Consider the following 24714-nt stretch of genomic DNA (forward strand, 5'->3'; position numbering starts at 1 on the left):
ACGCAACACAACTCCAGCAGTGTTGACCACAGCCGACTCAGCATCATGTAGCCTCCTCAAGCAGGAGCATGGAGAAAACAGCATCGCCAGGCTGCTGGATCTCCCAATGCAGCCTTATACAACATTGTGGCAGCTGCTATGAGGGAAGCACCTCTGGCGCTACCAGTGCCCACACAGCTGGAGGGGCAGCAGCGATGCCAGCCCTAGCGGGCCCCTTCCTGCTGGGCACCGCGGACAGGCACATACCGACACCGCCGCCATTTCCTGCTGTTTGCCGCCAAAACCCGTCGGCGGGAGGGTGGGGAGGGCTGTCACGTGGCGGCTGGCTCGTGGCGCTCGCGGTCACGTGACTCTCGGAGGCTCGCCCCTTTTCGGTTTCTAGCCCCGCCCCCCTGCCCTGTTCTACGCCGCGGGGGACGCGCGAGCGCCCCCTCCCTCCGCGTCGTCTCCAGGCACGTGACCCCACCCTGGAACGTGGCATTGTGTTATCACGTGACCTGGCAACGGAGTGGTGGGGGCCGAGAGGCCGAGGCAGCAGGGGGGGTTGCGTACGCGACAGAGCGGGGTGCGAAGATGGCGGACGAGGAAGCTGAGCAGGAGAGCGGCAGCCTAGGTGGCGACCTCCTGGAGATGCAGCGCCTGCGGGAGCGGCTGGTGGAGCTAGAGACGGGGCTGCGGGAGAGCCCCGAGCCCCCGGTGCAGGCGGCTACCGAGTACTGCACGCAGCTCTGTCAGGTCAGGCCGCCTCTTCCCTTCCCTTCCTTCCCTTCCGTGGGCCCGCCCGCGGTCTTCCCTCCCCCGCGGGGTGTGTGTATGTGCTGTGTGTGTGCACGGGTGACAGGGAGTGCGGGGGGCCGGGCGGGAGCAGCGCCGCCCTCGCTTGGGCGCCCGGGGGGAAGCCGCAGCCAACGGCCCGGTGCGGCGGTTGGCCCGGGCGGGTTGAGGGGAGGGGGGGGACAGCACGGGGAGTTAGTGCCCCGGGCCGGGCTGGGTTCCGCGGGGTGGTTGACGCCGCCGCCGCCGTTCATTGTGGGCTGAGATGAAACGGCCCGCCCCTCCTGCGTCGGGGCCGCTCCGGCCCGGCCTGTAATCCCCTTCCCCCGCCTCTCCCCCCCCCGTCCATCCCCGGCGGCCGCCCCGGTTCTCGCGGTCTCTAGGCCCCTTTGTTGTGCTCTGCAGCTCGGCTTATCGAAGGGCCCTTTGTTCCTGGCGGTGGCGGACCGAGGGCCCCCCCCTCCCCGTCCCCTTCCCTTCGACACCCCTTTTCCCCTGGAGGCGAAGGGAGAAGGAGGGAGTCGGCAGTCCGGGAGATGGAGGCTCCGCTTCTCCTCCGAGGGGTCGCGGAGGAGCTGAAAGTGCGTTTCGGGTCCCGTTTGTACGGGGCTCCTGCACTGTGCCCCACGACCTTTCCCCTCTCCCTTCCCTATCTCATAACACTGGAGGGATAGCGGAGTTGTTGCCATCCTGGGGAAGAGGGGGCGGTGAAGTGGTGATTGACTACATTAAGTTTCTGGTGGTGGTGGGCAGGTCTGTAGGTCTGCGATGCTGCTCGTCGTTTTCTCGCCCTGTCAAGGGAACACAGTCACACCTCAGGAGAGGACTCCTGGGCTGTCACCGTTGGAAGCACCATTGTGTGTAATTACTCTGGCTGCGACTGCCTCGGGGAAAGGCCTGCTTCCCGAGGGCTGGTCCTGTTCCTAAAGCAGGGATGCTGGCAGGTGTGTCTGCTGAACTGGTGACCCTGCGGAGTATCCCTTTCTAAACAAACTTTGTGGTGCTAACCCTACAGTTAAACCAAACTGATCCATTTTAGTCCTGTATGTGTATATACGTTGCCCCAGTTTCCCTTAGATGGCCTTTCTCAGCGATGTATAAAACAAGTCTTTAATTATTTTAGGCCACAGAAACGGCTACTTCTGCAGTCTGTCTGTTAAAAGCAATTATTTTGTTTACACATCTCTGTCATCTGTTTATGGAATGTAAGCAAACTGTTAAAAGGTGGAAGGGATAAGAATGAATTCACATGGTTGGTTTGAATTGTGTTTGATTTGTGATTTTTTTTAATTTTTATTTTTTTTATTTCTTTCCTCAAAGAGTTGATTCTTGGTGGTAGCCATTGTACCATGCTAATTTACATGTCTGTCACTTCTGGATTTAACTGGGGTCTACTTTTTGCTAATTAGAGAGATTGACTGCTAAATATTTTAAGCATATTCCTTTCTCATTTCATATATACAGGAGCTGGATTTCTCTTCAGTCAATGCTTTATTTAGGTAGAATGTCTATGTAGATGCACAGAAACAAGGTTGGGTTATGTTGGTTCAGATCACTGTGTTCTCAGTCTATTTAATGTTTGTGCCTGTTGTCTTAAATTCATACACTGGGAGGTGGAAATCTGACTTTCCCGGCTCTGGCTTGACTCTAGCTTGTGAATGAGCTGTTCATTGAACTGAAGTAGTTGGGAAGGTGGGAATGAATACACTATCATGTACAGAGTAGATTACTGGTCTAAAGCAGATTTATCACTGAAATTATGGGTGCATGTGCTTATTACTGTGTACTTAAGTAGTTGACTGATGTAAAGTGTAACAAAAATTATTTTTTTTTATTTTAATGGCTCTTGCAAAAGTCAGTTGCAAGGCCCAAGTTCACTAATTTTCTTAAACATAAACCTTTTAAAAATAAGTTTCATTGAAGGAAACAGTTGTGTAGAAACTGACTTAGATAAAAAATCTGTGCTGTTTTGAATTGTTATCGTCTCTTCTAGACCAAGATTTGTAAGAAGGCTGTATCTGTTTTTGCAGGCTGAAGACTGATATTGAAAGATTCTGATATCTAATGGTGAAGCGTCTGTTCAGACCTTGGTTTTTGTATTAAATAGAGGTGATGTTGGATGGATGGGATTTTATACTAGTTCAACAGATTATTTTTTTTTTAAATCTGTTCACCTGTGCTGGTGGTGCCAAAATAGTTATTCCACCTCTTCTGCAGTTTTAATCCTTTATTGGGCCTAAAGCAATAAAGTATTCATGGTTCAGGTAATATGTTTAGCTTGCATTGCATGACACAGGTTATAGAAAATCCATGTAATTGTGAAAGCCATCTCAGAAATCTTTTCTAAGTAGCAGGTTAAAGACACCTGCCATGATTTCTAGAATGAAGTCTTTGCATATATATGCATGAAAGAATAATTTGGTTAGTCATATATACAAAACTTAGAGTCTTATTTATATCCGAAGTCTGGAAGCGCATTGCTGAAAAAATATTTTAGTGTTTATCTCAGTATGATTTCACTTGCCTCTTTTTTTTCTTTTTTTTTTTCTTTTTTTTAATATTTAGTTTCTAGGTATAAAATAACTACAGAGAACTTGGAAAGTGGTGTGTCTTTATTTTGCCAGGTAGTGACGCTGCAGCCCAGCACCCACACAGCTTGTTGCCATAAACCAACTTTTTAATTAATTTTTTTTAATTGAAGTGCATAGCATAATGTTCAAGATATAAGCATATATTCATACTGAAGGTAGCTAAAGAATATGCAGCAGAGCACTGAAAGATCCTTAGGTTCAAAGGTGAATAAGGAATTTAAGTACTCTATGCTGATTAAACTAAATGGGAATTGTACAGCCAAATCCCTTACCTGGTTTTGAAAAATCTCAGTTTGAACTATTTCGGTGTTTATGAGGAAGACGTCGACTCTTTTTCTTGATATCACACATGGTCTCTTAACTCCAAAGAACATTTATCAAACTCTTAATTGAGTGTGTAGACATCCACCCTTAATTTTGTTTGGCTCAACAGCTACAGGTATGTAATATAGTCAAAGTGCTAGAATGTGAATGTTGATAAGGTTGCTTTTTTTTTAGGTTTCAGCTCAATAAATTCTGGTGTAACCAGGTCTCCGTCTCTTCTTCTGAGTGTGCGAAAATTCTGGAACTTCTACTTTTTAAGTAAAAAGTGTTCTCTTTTGAGTCCAGAGTGTTTTCTACACTGAGCTAACCCTTAAAAGCTTCTGGTTTTATATTTCTGTGTTTGCACATTTGTCTCTACCACATTTTGTTTCTTCATGGTTTCACAGTTGCTAGTTTTTTTTCTACATACATTACCACAAGTGTAAGATTTCCATCATAACTTCTAATAGTTTTCCATTTTGCATTCCCACGTGTGACCTCCAGATGATCTGCAATTCAGGGAGAGATGTACAGCTGCCAGAAATCACAAGGAATCTGCTAAAATGCAGTATACCACAGAGATTCCCAAATGCATGGAGAAAAACAACTGTCATCACTCTGTCATCTCATACAAACTTTGAGCTGCCTTAGGCAGTTTTGTGTTCATCATTGTAAGATCCTCTGTGTCAGACAGTCATTATCTTATTGACTGGGGGTGGGGGAGAGAAAAAGACACCCCCTGATTTTTATGTTTTTTTTTTTTTTTAAGTTAAACTATGGGGAGTCAGGGAAATTGTCTTGGTTTCAAGTAAAATTGTATGCGTGCATGTCTGGTTATAATGTATCTTTAGCAAAACAACCTCACTGTTTAGGGTAAGTCTAATCAAATGAGCAAAGTTGATTTATCCTTGTCCTCAGTAATGGCATTGAGCTTCAGTGTCGTGCCACAACAGACCTGGTCTTCATTAGAACTTCTGAGCTCTGTACTGTAAGTTTTTAATTTTCCTGTATCAAAGTGAGTCAGCCAGACCATGATTCCTAACCTAATAGTTAATAGGATTAATTATTGGTAAGCCATAGCTACAAATGCTTGTTTAACCTGTTGCCAGAAATTTCCAGTAAAAAACATTAAAAAAACATCCTTGGATAATACCTTTCAGTTCAGTTATCTTTGCCTTCAGATCTTCCTCCACACCCACTGGAGTCTAATTTGATCTCTAATCCCTTGCTGCAATATAAGGCTGTGGAGATTCATCCTATCCCATGTAGATGTGGAAAGTAGCACACCCCTTTTCTGTTGGAAGCACTTCAGATTTTCAAGGCTATTTTCAGTCTTTCTCTAGTTTTTACTTTTGTGAACAGAGTCTGTACAGTCCTTGATTTTAATTTTTTTCCCCCTTTTTGCTTTGTTACTACATCCTTATAATGTTTTAGAAGTACGTACCTGCAGGAATTTGGAAAGAAGGTGACAACTTATGTAAGATTTAGGATTTAATTACTTTTCCTGTAAAACATACTATTTTTCCTTCCTAGTACAAAGAGTCCAGAGAAGAGTGATAGCTCTCCAAAGCATAAAAAATTAAGGTAGTTAAGAAGATGGTAGAAAGTAGATGGAGGAATTAAAATTAATAAAACTTTAGAATTTTGACAAAACGCACTTTTTTTGTATAAGGTGGTGCATATAATACTAAAATCAAGCATGCCACTTAGTTACTGTTGGAAAGAAAAAACATTGCACTTTGGCAAATAGATACTTAGTTTCAGAGTTACCTTGATGGACCCCAGTGCACAGTTTTTGCTGGGTTACAGATGATGCTTTTACTGAAATTAGGAAAACCTCTACTGTCAACAAACTACCATTTCTCTGAGAAATACTTTTAGCCAAAAGGTAGTATTTCCAGGGTATGAAGTGTGGTTACAGTTAGTTTTCCTCCATAATATCCGTGGTGATTATTGCCCATTCAAAGAGTGAGAGCCCTTCTGTTTTCCATAGTCCTTCAGCCATTAAAGAAAAAAAAAATCTGAAGACTTTACTGTAGATTTCAATTCACCCATTGTAGCTGGCTGTAAACAATAGCTGCGCAGCTCTATGCATAAGTAGCTCAGTATCTAAATGTTTTAGATACTTTCTGTACTGGCGCATATGTTCCTGCCTTTACTTTTTCCCACAAATCCAAACTTTATTCCGCACTTTTGAATAATGTGTATCAATGATGTCTAGGCTGCTTTCAAAAATATGGTTACTGAAGATTCACTGTTTAAAAAACATGAAATGCTGACTATGGAAAACACATTCCTTATTGTGCAGGACTGTACACGGAATATATACATATGTTAATGCTCAGTAAGGCATCTCATTTTATTAAAATATCCACATTGTGTGTCTCAGTTCCTTGATAAGGAAATTATACATCTGTGTGAATATTCAGTCCAGTTTTTTCCTCTATCTCTCAATATTTCTTTTTGGTGGTTGTGAGAGAATGAATATCTCATGAACCACAGATCTTAAGGGAAGGCAGCAGAAAAAAAAAAAGAAGCTAAAAAGCTCTTCTGGGGAATCTTTGCTTCCATTGTGACTAAGCATCAGGGAATTTCATCTGGCCTTTACCATTTACTCTGCCATTTAAATGTCATAATATTTTTTTACTCTAGGCTTTATGCAGACATACTATATATTGTAGGTGGTTTCTACATAAGACTTCCCTAAATTAGGGATCAAGCTGGAACTGATAAGAGACATAACATAATCTTTCTTCAGCCAAAGAAATTAACTCAAATTCATGTATATACAGAGACTGTCTTCAAGAAACAGCGTGCAGGTATTGATTTATATCTATCAAAAGCTTTCTGTTAGCATATTTTTTTTTAAAGGCGTCCATATAAATCCTTGAGCAGTTACAGTACAATGTGTATAATTCTTTGGTTTCCATGAGAGAAACTAGCGTTACATTCTTATGCCATCGGCTTCCTTAAAATGATGATGTACAATAACTTGCAAATTTAAATAGCAGGTAAACTATTACTTTAAACTGTCTTTTGAAATACTATACCCTATTTTATTAGGTCTGTGCTTTTGCATGTTATTACCTTAATGCTTTGTGTTTTTAAGAAGTGTGCAGGTGTTTTTTTGAGGTGTGGTTTTTTTTTTTCTATTCACCTTTCCAAATGTGCATTAAAGGCAGCTCCATGGTATTATTTCCGTGATTTTTCAGCTCTAATGATGAACTGCAGTGCTTTCATTTGGAAAGAGTTAATCTAATAACACCTAGTACTTGGCAGAACAAAGACGTTCAGAAAGAAGGTGTATGTAACATCAAAAAGGCAATGGAGAGTTATAAAATTATTCTCTGAAAATAAGCCTGATCCAATAGGAAATGGGATTAAATTTGCAAAAACATGTGCCTGCAGGTTTTGGTTAGGAATAGTTTAAACAACTTTCTTCTCTATCTTCTCTTCTGTAACTATTGTACAGTCTTTTGGTGTATAATATTTCTGGCTTCATGATTCCCAGTATGAAGCTAAGGTAAGTGAATCTTTAATCAGAGAATCAGCAAAATATTGTGCTAACTAATGTAGTTCTCATTTTGATTATTTTGTTAATTATTCTGAGCTAGTCAGAGAGTTCTTTGTCCATAAAGGGACTCATGTAACATGGGCAACTTCTGCCAAAGCTCCACCCGGCCTCAGATACTGACTCGTAGTATTCATTCTCTCCTAGCTGATGGACAGATGCATTTGTTGCACTGAGAAACTTACTCCCTGGAGTAAAATTCTTTAGTATTTCTTTAGGATAAAGACCAGTCTTTATTTCATAGCTACTAGAATTTGGGTTGAATACAGAGTTTTTATTTGAGCTGATAGCAAATACGGTGTTGCTTTCTCAATCTCCTGTATATCGTAAAGAGCAAAATTTGGTAAGACTTCTTTCGTCTTCTGTTATTCAAAATGGAGATAATTGATTCTAGTGAATGGATAAATCCTGTTTGATATTTATGTATCTAATACAGTGAATACTGTTTTGATGAATCAGTAAAGTACATTCAGTGATCAGGCATTAAGTCAAATTACAAGTAAGGAATTCCTAAGTCTTGTGATTTCTGCATGTCTCAGGAGCTCATGGTAACACACTGCTTTATAACAGAATGAGCACAAGAAGATGAGGACAAGAAGAGATTAAATGTTCAGAATCACTAAAGACACAATCTGAACTTCATTTTTACTTTAATCATTGGAGGATGGCTCTTATGAGAAAAGCTGAGATAGAAAGTAGTTTCTGATTACGAATCCATAATACCGAAGATGATAAAACTTAAATATCCCAATTCTACAGACCTGGAACTTGCGTAATGTTTTAGTTGAAACTGGCTTGGTAATTGAGCCTTGCTTTTGGATACCCGTTCAGACTTTATGAACCACATCACTGTGATGGCTGGAACTCAAGAGTTCTGCTCAGGGTTGCTAACATATTCAGGAGAAAGCATAATCTTGGCTCCTCTCCTTCCTTGCACATGGACACAGTGGCCATACCATGACACTGGTGTAAGGATATGGTTTGCTGTTAGGCTCTGTGTGAACCAGGTGGTCATCGCCTTGTTCTTTCACAGGAAATACAGATCAGATAGGAGCACCCTTAGGGATGCCAATTTGACTGTCCTGAATAGACAGGTTTAATATGACAATTAAGTAACCTTTCTGCTGAGTAAGAAGATTATCAATTATGTTCTTATCAGAATTAAAAAGGTTTGATGTAGCAGTGCAAGAAGTTGCATTCAACTGATAGCTAATACAAAAATGTAGCATATATCAACTACAGAAATATTTGTAATGTCTTATTTGACTGAGAGAGCAGGTTCAAGTCACCTATATTGAAGGAAAAACACATATTTTCAGATTAGATAGTTATCTCTGTCTTCCTGTTTTTAATCTGCCCATATGCCAGTCTAATAATTAAAAGAATAGGTAAATTAGATTTCCTGGCAGTGGATAAAAGTTTGCTGTAATGAGCATCCCACTGCATTCCTGAAATGCCAGTGTAATATCCAACTGCTGAATACTGCTTTTAACTAAACAGACTAAAATATGAAGGTCAGGGTGACAACATTAAATTTGAGACCTGAATGAAAAACTGAATGAGAAAAATGTACTCATACTAGGACTATGACAAGTTCACTTCTTACATAAGGATGGGAGAGAGAAATCGGATACTATTGGCAAGGTCAGAAAAAGCATATTGAATGCAAAATGTTGAAATTTCTATTATTATATATGGCAGAGCCTGAGACTTAATGAAGTTATTTCCTGGTATTATAAATAATTGGTTTCAAACAGTTTGTGGGTGTGAGCAGAGACTATTTTCTATGGGTTTTTTAGTTCTTTTTTTAAAACTAGCTGGGTTTTGAATTCTAAGCAAAATAGTGACTGAAGAATAATGGAAGGAAATAGCACCAAGGTAATTTCTCTTTTGTTTTGCCTCTTTCAATTTAATTATTAGCAGTCTGAGCTCATGCAGTGTGTTCAGCATGCTCAGGTGAAAAACATACAAACTGCTTGCACCTTCAGACTTACATTTGGGAGGAGAATTCTAACAGAAGGTTCTGTGTTTGGTAATTAACTTTCCAGAGTTACTCATGTCTCTTCCATGCTGTGTTTTTTGTGGTGTTTTCTTGGTGATGGTAGATGGTGTAGTTACTACTGTGAGAGTCGTAGCAGTCCCCCACAAGCTCTGCTGTATCTGCTGAGGTGGTGTGTTCTTGTTTTTTTCAAAACCTTCCTCCAGTGTAGGCTCTGCTTTAGAAATATAAATGTATTTTTCAATCGCACACTTAAATCTGACTTGGGTTTGTATCTGTAAATTGTGGGCAGTGGTACTTCCCTGCTGTTTGGTGTTACATGCATTAGAAAGCAATGTGGAATTTTTTTGTTGTTGTTACTTTATCTGCCTAGTGAGGTATTAATGAGTAACTTCATTATAGAAATAGAAGTAGAAATAGTTGGGTGAGAGGCATGATTAACTTTTTACACTGTGTGCTGAAGGCTCAGGCTGCTCATGTCCTTACGAACTGAATTATAACAATAGTTAAAAAACCTTCAAAAAGTTAATCTTAAGGAATGAGTTTCTTTATATTGTTGATTATCATTATGTGGATTCTTCCTGCCCTTAGTCTTAACTTTCTTTACCAGAGATGTGCACTCACAGGACAAGAAGTTCACTCTGGAAGTGATCTTCTGATCATCCCTGCTTACCACACTTTGTTGTACGTTGTGGAGCTCCTTTGCAGTGTGGAAATTGAACGTGTTTTGGGTGAAACTAAACCATAGGCTGTGCTTCTAAAGGGACTGCAGGCAGTCTGCTTCAGCCACTAATAGCTATCCAGTCAGTGGAACAAGCTGAAAGCTAGACAGAAGCAAGATGTCCTGTGATGGATACACTGGGGATTTGAGTTCTCAGTACCAGCTTTCTGCTGTATGGATCCGCTCCTTGTGCAGTACATTGCACTGAAGTCTGTCTTGACTTCATGAGTTTTTCTTGGACTGACTAATCCAATACTTACTAATCTTGACTTTACTTTCAACTGTATAGAGAAGCTGATGGTGTTAGGATGTGGGTGGAAAGTGTAAAAGCAGCTGCAGTTTTCTGTTTGAAGGAAAAGGCAAAAGCAGTGAAAAAGATGGGAACTGCAGCCTATCAGTGGAGAAGAGGAGTAGTAATGGGAAAAAAAAATTGGATAGCTTTGCACCATGTGTGCAGAAATCGAGAATGAAAACTATTGCTTAAATATAAGCTTGTAGTAAGTGATGTAATTAAGAGTCTGGCTTCAGTCCTCTTTTCTGGGCACAAGTCAATATCTCTAAGAATTAAAGCAACATCAGCTGACTTCAACCAAAGGCTTCTTGGCTTTCTAAAGCTATACTTTGCTTAACAACTTCATTGTGAAACAATTCAGAAGGCACATTGAAAGTAAAAATAGCACATCAGCAACCTAATCTTGAAAGGTTTTGAAAACTAAAATGGAGTACAAATTGGGAGTGATGTTCTTTGATCATAACCATTATTTAAATAGTACTTGTACATTAGCAAAAATTATCATATTTGATTATGTCATCCGTTGTAAATGCAGTCTCATGTTCTGTACCTGCTGAAATTCTGCTGCTTGATTCTGGATTGTGTTGTATTATAATAACAAGTATGTAAGTAGTAATGCTCTTGTAACACTTGCCTCACTACAAAATCAAGTCAACGTGCTAAGCCTTGGTAAAGAAATACTGAATCAGTTAACTAATACCATTTTTAATTTGCCTAATTAAACTGCTTTGGCAGTGAATTAAAAATACAACGCTGTGTTGACTTGGTATAAAATGACCTCTCAGTGCACAGTTCTAAATAAACAGAAATTGATTTTGTTGACTTACATCAATATAACCTGGTTCTGTAATTTTGGCACACCTGTGAGGGCAGCAGTATTTCAGATGGTGCTGTTCTGTCTGATGCTTGCAGTGGAAGGTTTGAAATACCCATGCTGTCTTATGTAGGTTTGGTTCTAGTGTAAGAATCAGCTTGCCTGCAGAGCATCCCAACTAACAAAAGAAAAAAACCCAAACCCAACAAATTGGAAACAGGTAATTTATGTTTGAGGTTCTTTGTTGGAGGCAAAGGTGAAAGGGAAATAAAGATGGATTAGGATTATGGTGATAGGGAGAAATGCCTTGATCAGAGGGTTGTCATATTACAGAGAAAGGAATAGATACTTATCTTTTTCTCCCCATCCTTCCCCCAACCTTTCCTCTGTGATCTTTAAATTGGGCAGGAGATATAGTGGAGTTCATACTGTATATAAGCATGTCGTTTACTCTTTAAAATGCTTTAAAAATCATCTGTCATAGTATTAGTTTCAGATGTCTCAGATAACGAGGTGTTGGACAATCTGAGGTAGGCTTGGCTTAAATTAGACATTGTTTAGTAAGGGTTTTTTCTTTTAACATACAGAACTAGTTCAAGAACTGTTCAAGTTTTTACTTGAATATTTTATTCGATCGGCATCTTAGTTGGGTAGTCTGTCCTCATACAGTGTGGACATAAATGCTGGTTGCATCCCAGCTACTCCTTAGCTGCCTCTAGCCCTCTTGATTAAAATGTCTTTCATGGGAACCTTAACCTAGCAACTTTTGGGGATTTTCTTTAAGTTGCAGCAGTTACCAAAAGACTCCTCTGTTTTGTGATGAAAGGCTTGTTCTCCATCTTCTGGTTAAGTGATGAACAACAAGGAGATCGCACACACACAAAAAAGTGATCTTCACCTCTGTATCATTGAGGCTGACAGTAATGGTATTTCAACAGTTTCAACACCTGCAAAGGTTGTTTTGGTGTCCCTTTAGGATGTAACTTTGTGAAGTCCCACAGCTCAGAGATCATCTCGTGCTGATGCACTGGAGTCTAGAGGTTTTGTTTTGTTACGAGAGGTGTCTAATATAGTTTAATATCCCAACTACTTAATTAAAAAGAGAACATGTTTCAAAGCTATTCTCAACCATTCAGTCCATTTTCCTCATGGTACAGACAAGAAGCATCACAGGAAATGTTGCTGCATTCACTTAATCAAGTTTTGATAGTCTGCAAATGCTTCTTGAACCAATTCCTTTTTAAACACTGGGGCTTTGAGGACATGACTGCCCAGTGCATCTTCTTTTGTTCATTGGTAGTGCCTACTATCATCCTAATCATCTAATCAAAATTAGAAATTTACAATGAGTTCCTGGGGCAGGAATGATTTCAGCATTGTAAGCCAGTACTAATGCTGCTCTTTGGAAGGAGAGATCTGTCTGTTTACTTATTTACAGGTTTGCTTTTATTTTGCCAGTTCAGTTTCATGATTGATTTTTCTTTTGATTCTGTAATGTTACAGGCATAGTGCCTGGCTGTACACAAGAGTCAAGGCCACAAGTCCAACTTAGTTTGTAAATGATCATAAGTTGTACCTTGAAAGCAGACTGTTACCAGCTTTCCAGGAATTTGAGCAATGCTATTTTCATCACATGCTCAGTTCTTTAATGGTTGCAGCAACCAGTGAGATTATGCTTCAGGCTTACAAAGTTTTACTCTGAAAAACACAGCCCTCAAAAATATACTTAATTTGAATGAGATGAATGTCCAGCTCCAGCCCAAGAATCGGCATATTAGCTGTGTTTCCCAGAAGAAAAAAAAAAAGTTAATTCCCCTACTGTAAGGTCAAAAGACATCATCAGTGTCACAGCTGTATACCTAAACTTGATCAAGAGTACAGATCAAGTAATCATGTTTCTTGTATTTCATTTCTTAGGGCTTTTTCATGAACTAAGATGTCATTTCATCCTGTTATCTTTATTAGGAAAGCAGTGTCTTATACAGTGGACATTCAGCATTGTTTGACTCCTTTATCTAAAGACTATTGCTCCCAAGCCTGGCTGTTTGTGTGGACCTGTCATCACTTACCTACCTTTGCTGCTGCTGTGGAAGTTGATTTCATGAAGGGAGTTCTTACAGCCGCCCTTTGTGTGCCTCCTGAAGGCTCATCTCCTGATGACTGTATCAAGCTTGTTGCTTGGACTCTTCTCCTGTATGGATTTGTTTGAGAAAAGTCACTGAAATAGAAGTTCTGCTAGTTACTAGAGTAGTTTGGGAGGTACAGCTTACCTGTGTAACTGCTGTCTGTCATTTTCCCTGTCTCTTAGTTCCTTGAGCAGGGAATGGAAATGGCAGTCCTAGTCATGTTCTAACATACTTCAGTAAGCTTGCTCTTACCCAGATACCTAAAGATGTAAGAATCTGACCTTAAGAGCTGAAGAAACATGTAGATGTGGACTGTACATCTGAAACTCCAGTTAATAGTAAATAATACCTTGTTTTAGTATGAAATGTATTTTAATGCAGCTTGGATATTGTAGGGCTAGTTTTAGCAGAGAGGGTTGCTAAGTGTAACTTTTGGAGGTAGGAAAGCATCCTCCAGTGGTTGCATTTCTACAACAGCATTCATGTAAGGGTTTTGATAAAGATTGAAAAAATATATTGTCTGAATATTACCCAGGGTTAAATATTTTATGCAGTTTAAATCACAGATACAGTACTGATTTTTAGTGCACAAATTGAGATTATTCCCTTTTTTAGTGCATTCTTGACTGTATAAGCAGCTGCTGAAATATATATGCCTGTTTCAGCCTCACAGAGGAACAAAACTTTGCTGCTGTGCTCTGTGAGTACAGGACTTGGCTTGATTAACAAGCATGTCCTGACTAGGGAGATAAATAACTTAATGAGGCCCAAGGCTGGGGGGTAAAATTCTCTCTATGGTTGTAAGTAGAGCACAACAATGATTCATTAAGCAAAGCAGAATGAATTTGATTTTCTTTGTACAGTTGCAGTGCTGTATAGTCTAGGGACATCCAGACAAGGAAATCTGACAAACTGATGAATACTTTTGAAGGGTGTGGTGGGTGTAAGTGCTTAATATAGTTCATGTAATGGCTTGGAAATGGCTGATCTAGATATATGAGATAAAAATAGTACTATTTAATGCTGAAATTAGTGTCATTATGTTACAGTGTAAACTGCTTGCTTTATATAGTGTGTTTGCATCTGTACACACTGCTTTTAACGGTTCACCAAACATTTTTTGTTAGGTGGTAAATTCTGAGAATTTTCCAATGTGCTGATTATATCTACTTTGGTTTTGATTAACTACTACTAAACCTTGTATTTTCAAAATCAAATGTCATTTGTTTCAGTTTATCCTTATTAATCTAGATATGATTGATGTAGTGTTGGTTCGTCTTTCATAGGTTCTGAAGGTGCTGTTGTAGTTTTTCCCTAATCCAGTTGTCTGTTATTAATGACTAAATGGTATTTCTATAAAGTACCTAGTTACCTGGGAGAATTCCAGCAGGGTTCCTTCACAATGAGCCTATGGTTTTCAGTATCCTTCCCCGTGCAGATCAGATACTGCCTAGCTAGAGGGTTTTTTTAGCACGGCAACTACCTCTTTCCTGCCCCATGAAACTTGAGATCTTCTGATCTAGTTGTTACAGGTCTCCATGGTCACTTGTCATGGCTTGCTTTATGAATCAGTGTATCTCTACTGAAGCTTTTTCTTCTTTAGATTTTAGGTGTTGCTGTCTTTTCAAACAGCTGGTGAGAATCCTCTTGATAATTCTTCAGTCATGCTTCTCAGATGACCAATTTCTTAGTTACATCTACACACTTCCTTCTCCTTCCTCATCCCTTTCTTCCCTTTTCTGCTTAACTTAAAACTCTTGGGAGACTTTCAGCATAAGTTGGCCTGGCTTGGTAGCTAGCTTTGAATCTCCTTCACTTGCCAAAGCTTGCAGTAGTCTTGTTATTTGTTGCAGTCTTTTAAAGAGGACATTAGCAAAAGTGGACATCCAAGGGGGACGTGGTTGGAATGTTGAGTGAGAACATTACTAGCTACTCCACCTTTGTGTGTGTTTGAGTCCTTGTTTCTTGGCCCTGACTGAAATGAATAGAAGACTTTCATACTTTGGGTGATGGTAGTTACTCCATCAGCTTTTTGACTAATGAGGTTTTCGTGTATAAATGGTGTCTTTAAAATATTCCTTTCAGGACCATGTATAATCAGTATCCTGAAGATACCTGTATTGGCAAGGCAGCAAGAGGAAAAAGATATAAAACTAGTCCTCAAAGTAGAGAAATTAAAGGCTAATACTTTCAAATTTAATTGCTTTAGAAGCTGAACTGTAGGGCTGAATGTCTAAAAAATGAGTTTTCACTCTATTACAAACTTTGAAAAAAGTCAGTATGCATGTTCCCAGATATGCTCTTCAGGCTTCTATATTTGGAAAACATGAATATGAAATGAATTGTATGGAGATGCATGTATAATGACATTTTAACGTTTTTATACAATCAGAGACTGGTTGTGTGTGGAGTCCAAGTTCCAGTAGTTAATGAAACAATTTTAAGGAAAAGAGTCATGCTTTGAGAACAAGTAATTCGTATTAAGGAGACAGGTAGTGTACTGGTGATGAGTATAAAACCAAAACCTTACATTTGTTCCTGAATATTTTTTTTCATTGTTTTTTCCCTTTTCCTAAACAGACTTTGCTGGAATATGCACAAATGTGGAAAACATTGGAAGACCCTCTCCCCCTGCTGGAGGTGTATACAGTGGCTATCCGAAGTTATGTTAAAGCGCGACCTTACCTTACCTCTGAGTGTGAAAATGTAGCCTTTGTGCTTGAACGTTTAGCATTGTGAGTATGTTTTTTGGTTACTAAAAACAACCTCTATGGTGCTAAATTTTCACTGCCTAAATGCTTTCCCAATCCTGTTCATAACCTATAGAAATTCTAAATAGATTGGGAAGTATTTTCTTTCCTCAAGGTAGATGTTATGTGTGGGAGAGAATACGTTTGGTTGTTGGAAATGGGGCAGTCTTGAGGACTCCTCATCTAGGACAAGCCAATATCTCTGGCTTGAAACACTTTGATGCTATTAGTCTGCATGCAGTCTAAAGTGCATCGATTTACCCAGGATGTTACATGCTAGGACTGCAATTGTAAACATTTCTGGGTTTGATTTGAGGTTTCTTTAATGTTTCTCTTAAAGAGTTTGATTTTTGCAGTTTCTGAAAGTCTCCATGACCTTGTTTTCTTTGTATATGCAAATAAAGCAAACTGGTTGTGATTTGGGCATTTCAAACAAATAACTATTTGGATACTAGAATAAAGAATTGCTTTGTAAAAGTAAAATTTATCTCAAATAATGTTCCCATTTGAATTCCAGAAGCTGTATTGAACTTCTACTGTGTCTGCCTATTGATTTTCCTGACAATAAATGGGAAGAATTTCACGCTTTTGTGCAGGTGAGTTTGATTCATGAAATGAAGACTTAGTACCTTGTAAGAGTGGTTTGGAAACCTAGGGATATTAAGTATGTAGCACGTATGAAGACTTGTGTCCTGGTGGCTGATAAAAATCAAGACCTTTAGCTGGAAATCCTCTGAATTACAGCAATTACGGTGGAGTATGTGTTATTTCTCTGTCATCGTTCATGTAGCAGCTGCAAAAAAATACTTTCAGATGCTTGAACCTCATGTTTTAAAATATATTTGCCTATTAACACTGTTAGAAATGAAATAATATGTCATTCTTTACTATTTATGGTTGCACAATTGAGATGTATTATGAACAAAAGATCTGTCATTACTGCAGGATTGTTAGATCTCCCACTAACAATAGCACTAGCTGGTTAAGGATTAGAGCTGTTCTTTAAAGGAGGGTGTTGAAACAAGTTCTGCTCCTCAGTATTTATCAGAAATATGTAGCAGGAGGCCCTACCTACAGTTAAAAATGGAAAAAAAATTGAAGTGGGGGTTAGGGAGGAGGAAGGAGTAACAGTGGAAAAGACCAGATACAGTTACCTTGGGATTCTCAGCCTAAGTAACATAGGGGGTTGCAAGACTGATATTTAGAGTGAATTCTGACTAGCAACTGCCTTATGTGAATCAATTCTGAAAAGATGCACATGGTGCTGTGAGGTTCCACAGCCTTCAGATTCAGAGCAGGGAGAAAAGTAAAAGTGAAGGGGAGAAAGCGGTGACCCCTTTCTGGGTTTTTTTTAAGGACCAGTGTTAGTTGTGCATTGGTGCTTAAGCCACAGATTTTTGCAGGCATTTAGTGTGCTCCCAAGCATACATCTGCTTCCAGAATTTATTCTAGTATCTAAAGGCAGTAGAAAGAGCTTAAATCTTTCACCTTTACAAACATATTTTTTTCAGTGCTCCAGCGAATAAAAATTGAGCTGCTGAAGAGTTTGAAAATAATTAGATTTTAGGCAGCTGATGCCAGACCAGTCTGTGAACCAAAGAATTTACTCATTCCTTTCTAAAAGGGAGGCCTATTCAAAATTTAGTTTCGGAAATCTAAGAAATAGTCCTGTTAATAAATCTCAAGGCAAGTTTGGGACACTCAATCATTTGGGGTTTTCAGCCTAAATCTTAGGAGACAGGCAGGAACAAAACCTGTGTAGGCTGGATATTAAGTTTTTTTGTTATATGTTTAATTCTTTATCCAGTTTGTTTTTTTTTTTATTTGGCATCAGGTAAAAAGAATTATAAAAGACACATTCTCAGTATTTTTTTTAACAATACTTCATTTTGTAAAATACATTCTTCAGCTTGCTCACAAAAGCTTGATGGAAAATGGCAGCCAGGAACTGCAGATTTTAACTACTCTTACCCAAGAGAAGGGAGCATGGAAGAACCCAGTGTTGTGTGGTATTCTTTCCCAGGAACAGTTGGATCCAGATAAAGGTAAAATTTAAAATTATGATTGGAATAAAATATGCCTGAATGTTTCACTAATACATTGGAATACTGTGATGATACATGGAAGTTTTGTTGAATATAGTTTCTATGATAATTTATAAGCTATATCAGAAAATATACTTCTAGCATTGTCTGAATGCTGTATATTCCTAGAAACATACTGAAAACAATGTGTTCGTAGGAATATACAAAGAGTTTAATGTTGGTGTTTTGCATAAAATGCAATCATACCCGGAGATCTCTTGCCATTTTCTTCATAAGCTGTGTGAAGCAAGATCATGTACAGGCTATATTTTACGATGGGGTAAGTTCAGTACTGGTATATAAAAATTATTTGACATAAAACAAGAAAATAGGAAATAGAAATGAGAATGGCATTTACTCAGTAATGAAACACAAAGAGGGACATTATTCATTTGAAATTAAAGATTCATTTAGACCAGAGTTCTGAGAATGGCTACCAGCATTTGCATAGGGAAGAGTATATGATCCAACGAAGCTTTCAATAATATTTTCCTGATGTATTATTTCCACTGTTAATGATTTCCAATTCGGAAGTGATATCATTGTATTAATAAGTCTTAGCTGTTCTTTTGATTCTTTACCTGATAGGTTTTAGAATCTGAATGAAACATCACACCTAAGCATCTGTGGCTGTGCACAGTTTTTATATCACGTAAAGTAGTTCTTCTACTGTCTGCCTGCTTTTAGCCTGATGCTTGCTTGGGGGTTTTGAGGGACTTTTTAAAATGCTTTTAGAAAATTAATTGGATCTCCTTTATTTATATTATTACAACTTCCTCAGGTAAGTCCAGTAAATATATAATGTGATTTATCATTTATTTACAAAAGTCTTGCCTACTCTTCCGCAAGACTTGCATTTTGCTGCTTCTTAAAATAAGTGATTATGCTTCTGCAACAGATTTTGGATTTCTATACAGTTCTTGGAGTGCCCCGGAGTACTCTTTTACTAGCTTCTTATCAACCACCTTCTAGCCCTCTTAACAGTAAGGTACTTCTGAGAAAGAGGTTTAATTAATGCTTTACTTGCCATATATTTGAGGGGGTTTAAGAATTCCCTCACGAATCTGGTTTTGATGACTCTTCGTTTTATCAGTGTTTCCCCCTCCCCCCCAGAAAAATTTTTATGGACATTGTGGGATTCCTTTTGCTCCTGAATGTTGTTTATTCAAGATGCTTCTGCATTGGACTTGACTGACTGACTGACTCCTGTTACAGTTATTACTTGTATCTGTGGCAAAATTATCATAGTACTTATCCAGATTTTTGCTACTCAGTTGACAAGCTGTTATTTAGCTGTTGTCATCCTCTGTAAAACTGCATTGTTTTGTGTCATCATCTTGGTAATTTGAAGAATATTTTAGTAATTTGAAAACTACTTTAGTAATACCAAAAGTCCATAGCCCAGAGAGCTGACTTTCTTGTCTGTAATCCAGCACTCCCTCTGGCTACCACTCACCCTCTTTCAGTGGACAATTGTCTCTCAGCAGTCTTCAGCCTTAAATTCAGTCATTGGAATATTTGTAAACTTCACTTACTAAATTTTGCGTTTATTCTTAAAGTGGCCTTTACTATTTGCTGTTTCAGAAAGTTTGGGTTTGTTTTTTTTTTTCCCTGATATAATTCTCTTAACCTTTTGTTGCCTGTATTTGTTTTAGGTTTTTTTTCAGGTTTGTGTTATTTTGATTTTGTTAGTCTAAATTATGACCTATTCAAAGTAATTGCAATCTGTTCAGAATCTTCAGAATCACTGAATCAGTGATTAGCTGTTCTTGAAGGCCTCTGTTGCTGACTCCTGAAGGTCAGTTTGCCTCTTTGCATCTCTTGTAGGAAGCACAACTAGGTGTATGTTTCATATCAGAAACGGATCCTTTTGAATTTCTCTGTTTTCAAATCGTACAAGCTCAGGACATAGTGAGAGACAAGTTCATTTTCTCTGACCACGCAGCTATCAGAACAGCTCTTTTGTTCTGATTACAGTCAAATTCATAGAATCATAGAATCAAGTTAAATGCAGGCTTGTCTGAACTGGACTATTCTCTTGCTCTTCTAGTTTGGGCAATGGACTGTTGCATGGGTGCCTACCCTATATGAGCAGGAAGTACTCACTTCTTGAAATGCTAGGGAGACTGCTCTCTCAATGCCATGTCACTAAGTAATTGCTTTTCTCTGATTGCATTGGGCACAGCTCAGTTTTCCTGGAGAAGGATCTGAGAATAACCCCACAAAAAGCCAGGGTGCTGCTCCTTTTTTAATCTGATTCTGATTTATCCTTAGAGATTTAAACCTGGATGCCAAGAATTAACTTACTGAATTTTTTGCAAGTTTAAATGGGATAGGCAGACTTTTGAAGTATGTCGCACTGCAAAGAGGTTCAAGGATCCAACCATCACTATTCAGAGATCACCAGCATACGCTGCACTGTAAAATGTATTTATAAAATATTTTTTTTAAAAAGCAAACCAAAATCTTCTCTGTGAGACTCTTCCCCACCATAGATTTGCTCCTGCAACCTTGGCACCGGTTTTTGTCTTAAAATGGCATACACAGTTCAGTTACGAAATAAATATAATTAAAGCTTGTGTTTTGAATGAGCTTTCAAATGTTAACTGTAATGACTATAATCACCTGGATTAGAATAAAAGCTTAAGAGCTAATATGTAGCCTTAACCTTGAGGTCTTCTTGTATCTGGTTGAGAAGATAACAAAAAATGTTCTGATGATTATGCAAGGTAGGCTGGCTGAAGCAGAAAACAATAAAGTAAGGGGATTATTCAGGACTAGCAGATAGAAGACAGTCTCTAAAATATTAAATGCAGTAATTATAATAATAAATCAGAGTGAAACATCTTGGGTTACCAGTATAGCTTAAAGTCTAAGGTCTTCCTGTATCTTGTTACAGAAATAAGGTAAAATGTTCCATTGCTATTCCAGGCAGACTAGCTGGGAGTAAATGCTGTGGGAGAAAGGATTACTGGTACCTGGTAGGAGGAAGAGCAAGGCTAAAACTATTGAATATAATTAATCACTGGGTCATTTGTGGTTTGACAAGAGTATGAGTTCTTTTTGTAAAGCATTGGTAGTGACATTAAAGGAACATTTATTCTGCTGCTTTAAAGGCAAATATCCTCTAATTAACACACAGAAATAGTTACTGTCTACTAATTGTCTGTCAGGGCACACTAGTTTCTTCTTGCATAAATAGAAATCTGGTCATAATCTTCATCAACATGGAGAGAGGAAGAAAGAACTTGTAAGAACATTCAGTCAAATACGCATCAGTAACCTGTAGCTGAGCATTTGTAATAGTGCAGAAGGATTCTAAGCAAGTAACAGTCATTGGTTGAAATGATAATTCAACCATAAATCTCAAAATGCATGAAAGATAACGCTGGGGTCTAACAGGCCTGATGTATCCAAAAGGCAGGATTTTCTACCCTAAAATTCTGTGTGCTAAAACAATAAAAAAGAGAACGGTTGACCTAATTTTGAATTGCAAGATGGGCTTTTAGTAATACCCTGTGTAAGTAGCTAGAAGGAGAAATCATGAGATAAAATGAAAGACAGTCATGAATCAAAAACTAATGAACCTTTCTTTCCCCTTTTGTAAAGAGCTGGGGGGGGGAAGTACCTCTGCTCTTCATGTCATATGTTACACATTCCTGGTGGACCAGTTTCCCTGGTCTTGCAGCCAGCTGTTTGACACACATGTGTCTGCAGCAGTTCTTGGGGCTAGTAGCTCACACCAATCCTCAAAGTAATGAATGGAAGAGTCTTAACCTCAGCTCTTTCCCACTCATCCTTCAGGCAGTGGATGGAAGAGTCTTAACTCCTCCCACCCATCTCTGAAACAAAAGATAGGTGGATTTCCATCTCAGCTTCTCAGACCAGTCTTTGAGACAATGGGCAGTGGAGTCTGATCTCAGATCAGTCTCTCACAGAGTGGAAACAAAATGCAGTAGAAAATTCTGTTGTTTTTAAAAAATGAGAGAACATGTCATGATACTGAGATGTGGATAATTGAAAACTAAAAAGGCTTTTCATGCAGTATGTAACTAGCTTGTGGAAACAGGTGTCACAGGGAGGGGATGATGTTGAAAGGATTAAACAAAATCGATCATCTCTGTGTCTAGTTTTATTAACTGACTAAATATTTTTGGGGTAGTACTAAACCTCGTGCTTCAAAGTTGAAGCAATTTTGATTTTGAAGATCTAGATGATACCTGAGATATATGTGTAAGCACATTAACCTGTGCCTTCCCTTTTTTATAGGATTCTTGTGCCTTACACTGAAGCACCTACAGTTGCGTTAGTGTAGGCAGTGGAGTTGTAACTCAGGCAGCAGCATATCTGCAAAATACAGTTGAATAAAATACAACCAGTCCTGTGTCTTTGAGTCTTAAACTATACAGAGTTGAATGTATACAAGATAAGCTTCTTCTTGGAGGAAACTTACTTGGCTGAAAAACTTTTAAAGGAGTTTGACTGCATTCTGTGTATGTGTAACACAAACTATTTAACACCCATGGAAGGGACTTCAGATAATTCTACACTCACCACATTTATCCATTCATGGCAAGGTCTTTAAAAGACAACTGTTAGCAAAGAAATAGCATAAATGCATGAAGAAGGATGTAGGAGTAGTGGTTTCGTGTTACGTGTCTTTCTGTAGAACTATAATCAAAAGGTATCTGAATATTTTAATATCTGTATGCTTTCTAAATCTGTTTTGTGTGCAGCTATTTTGCCAAGAAATCAGAAAGAACCAAAACCTCCAAGTAGATAAAAGGTCTGCATTAGGGAATCCCTATGATAAACAAGTTCAGTTCTAAAAGATGCTTTGTCTCATCTTCATAACTTTTTTACCTTTTCTGACTTGTATAAGTGAATGAGTAAATGTCATGTTAACTCTGTAACCTGCTGTAAAACGTGTATTTTGGATTTTTTTTCTTTGTAGTGAATGACTTTTTAGTGTTTGAAGGCCCTATACTGCTGGATATGCGCATTAAGCACCTGATGAAAACAAAACAAATACCACAGGCTACGGTCCTGGCAAAACTCTGCTCTGACCATGCAGAAATCAGCGCAAAAGGCAATTTTAAGCAAACCTACCTGGTCTGTCTTTGCTCAGGATCACCAAATGAAAAGCTAATGGAAGAAGTAAGTAAAAGATGAAGAACTTTATTTAGACTTACTTTTTAATGATGATAAAGTCACTAAATGTATGTTGTTTTCCTGTAGAAGAGTTGGGGTTTGTTTTTAAATATGATCTGAAATATTTTGGTTGGGTTTTGGGTGGTTTGGTTTTTGAGTTGGTTTTTTTTTGTGAGTAATTTTCAACTGACTAGTAGTGACTCAAGACACTTGAGGAAGTGTAATATGTGGACATTTTCTGGCTCTGCCAAAACTTTTATTTGCTTCAAAAAGTTCTGCCTCAGATCTTATTAGTGAAGGAAGATGATGGCTTTCCCACTCTTTCTATGTTAACTATACCCTTTTATGTAGTACACAGTACATAGGATGGGGCCTTTCAGATGCTACTTTCAGTTCAGAGAATAAATGTAACCTTTTTTGACGCCAGTGCCTGGGTGAAGTTGAAGGTGAAATCAGGTATTTGACCTCATTTGGAACATAAAATCTTTATTTAAATGCAAAAGTTAAAGAAGAGATGGCAGCTTTGCTTTTCTACATTCTTTCAGGTGACATCTTCGTTTCTTACCCCACCCCAAAGTTCTGTCTGAGCTTTTTTTTGTCCTTTTTAAAAGAAAACTAAGCGTAGTTGTCAGTTTTCTTGTCTGCCTGCATCTCTCTGCTGTCTTTTTCTCTCCGTCATCTTTTTATGTCATTAATAAGTATGTTGAAATTGATCTTAAAGGGATGAAAACTACGCAGTGTCTAGAGACAGAAAAATTTCCTACCTAGATACAGACTAAATTCTAAAATGACAGCTTCTCATTGGGTGTGTTCTTCCAATATTCAGGATCAGATTGATCTTACCCTTCCAGCTTTGGCTGCTGCAGGCCCTGCCAGAACACGCTTAGGAGGAGCTGGGACAGGGCTGTGTAATCTGTTGTGTGTTTGCTCAATGGAACTTGGAATTTGTAACCCTGCAAACATGCTTCCTTCATTACTCAGCCGCAACATGCTCCCAAAGCAGAATGGGCTCAGTCAGTGAATGAGCCATGAATCCCCATGGACAAAAGGAGTGGAGTGGTTTGGTTTGTAAGAATGCGTTCAGAACAGATAATTTCAAACTGGGTTATTGCAGAGAACCTAATACAGAGATTTCCAAAGCTTGGATTGCTTGGGTTACTTAGCTTTGCAGTTTCAGCTGCAGCATGGGTTGCAGTATTACTAACCATTCTGGAAAGTTAGTGTGTACCAAGAGAAGGCTATTAATATGTTAAGATGGATGTCAGAACTGAGAAGGGTAGTTGTTTCACAGTGGAAGAACAGCAAGAAAATAGACAAAAAAGGTAAACTGTAAATAATATAGCTTACTCTGTAGTGGCATGGAAAATTTGATATCTGTTCAGAATAAGCAGAAAAGTAGCACTTGAGCTAATTTTTGTCTTGGATTAGTCTATTTGCTTCAGTAATGTGAAGAATTCAAATCTGCAGTACGTAAAACCTAGACTGACAGTCTTAATGGCTGGACCTGTGCAGACCTTTGCTGGAAGCTGGGTCCCTTA

General features: G+C 38.8%; 1 protein-coding gene across 1 annotated transcript in view; it reads left to right on the plus strand.

The window, feature by feature from the left end:
* The first annotated feature begins 376 nt into the window (after positions 1 to 376).
* Positions 377 to 24714, plus strand: part of ZNF292 (zinc finger protein 292) — a 36983-nt gene continuing 12645 nt past the window's right edge. Inside the window, exons 1-5 of the mRNA XM_061369732.1 lie at positions 377 to 735; positions 15772 to 15926; positions 16459 to 16537; positions 17851 to 17986; positions 22980 to 23182. Of these exons, the coding sequence (XP_061225716.1) occupies positions 574 to 735; positions 15772 to 15926; positions 16459 to 16537; positions 17851 to 17986; positions 22980 to 23182 (735 nt within the window). The 5' untranslated portion in view covers positions 377 to 573. The remainder of the gene's footprint in view (positions 736 to 15771; positions 15927 to 16458; positions 16538 to 17850; positions 17987 to 22979; positions 23183 to 24714) is intronic.

This window comes from Neopsephotus bourkii, unplaced genomic scaffold (assembly GCF_033783945.1).
Source record: "Neopsephotus bourkii isolate Nb327-2 ecotype Australia unplaced genomic scaffold, CSIRO-AGI_Nbou_v1 NB_1511, whole genome shotgun sequence".
Lineage (NCBI taxonomy): Eukaryota > Metazoa > Chordata > Aves > Psittaciformes > Psittacidae > Neopsephotus > Neopsephotus bourkii.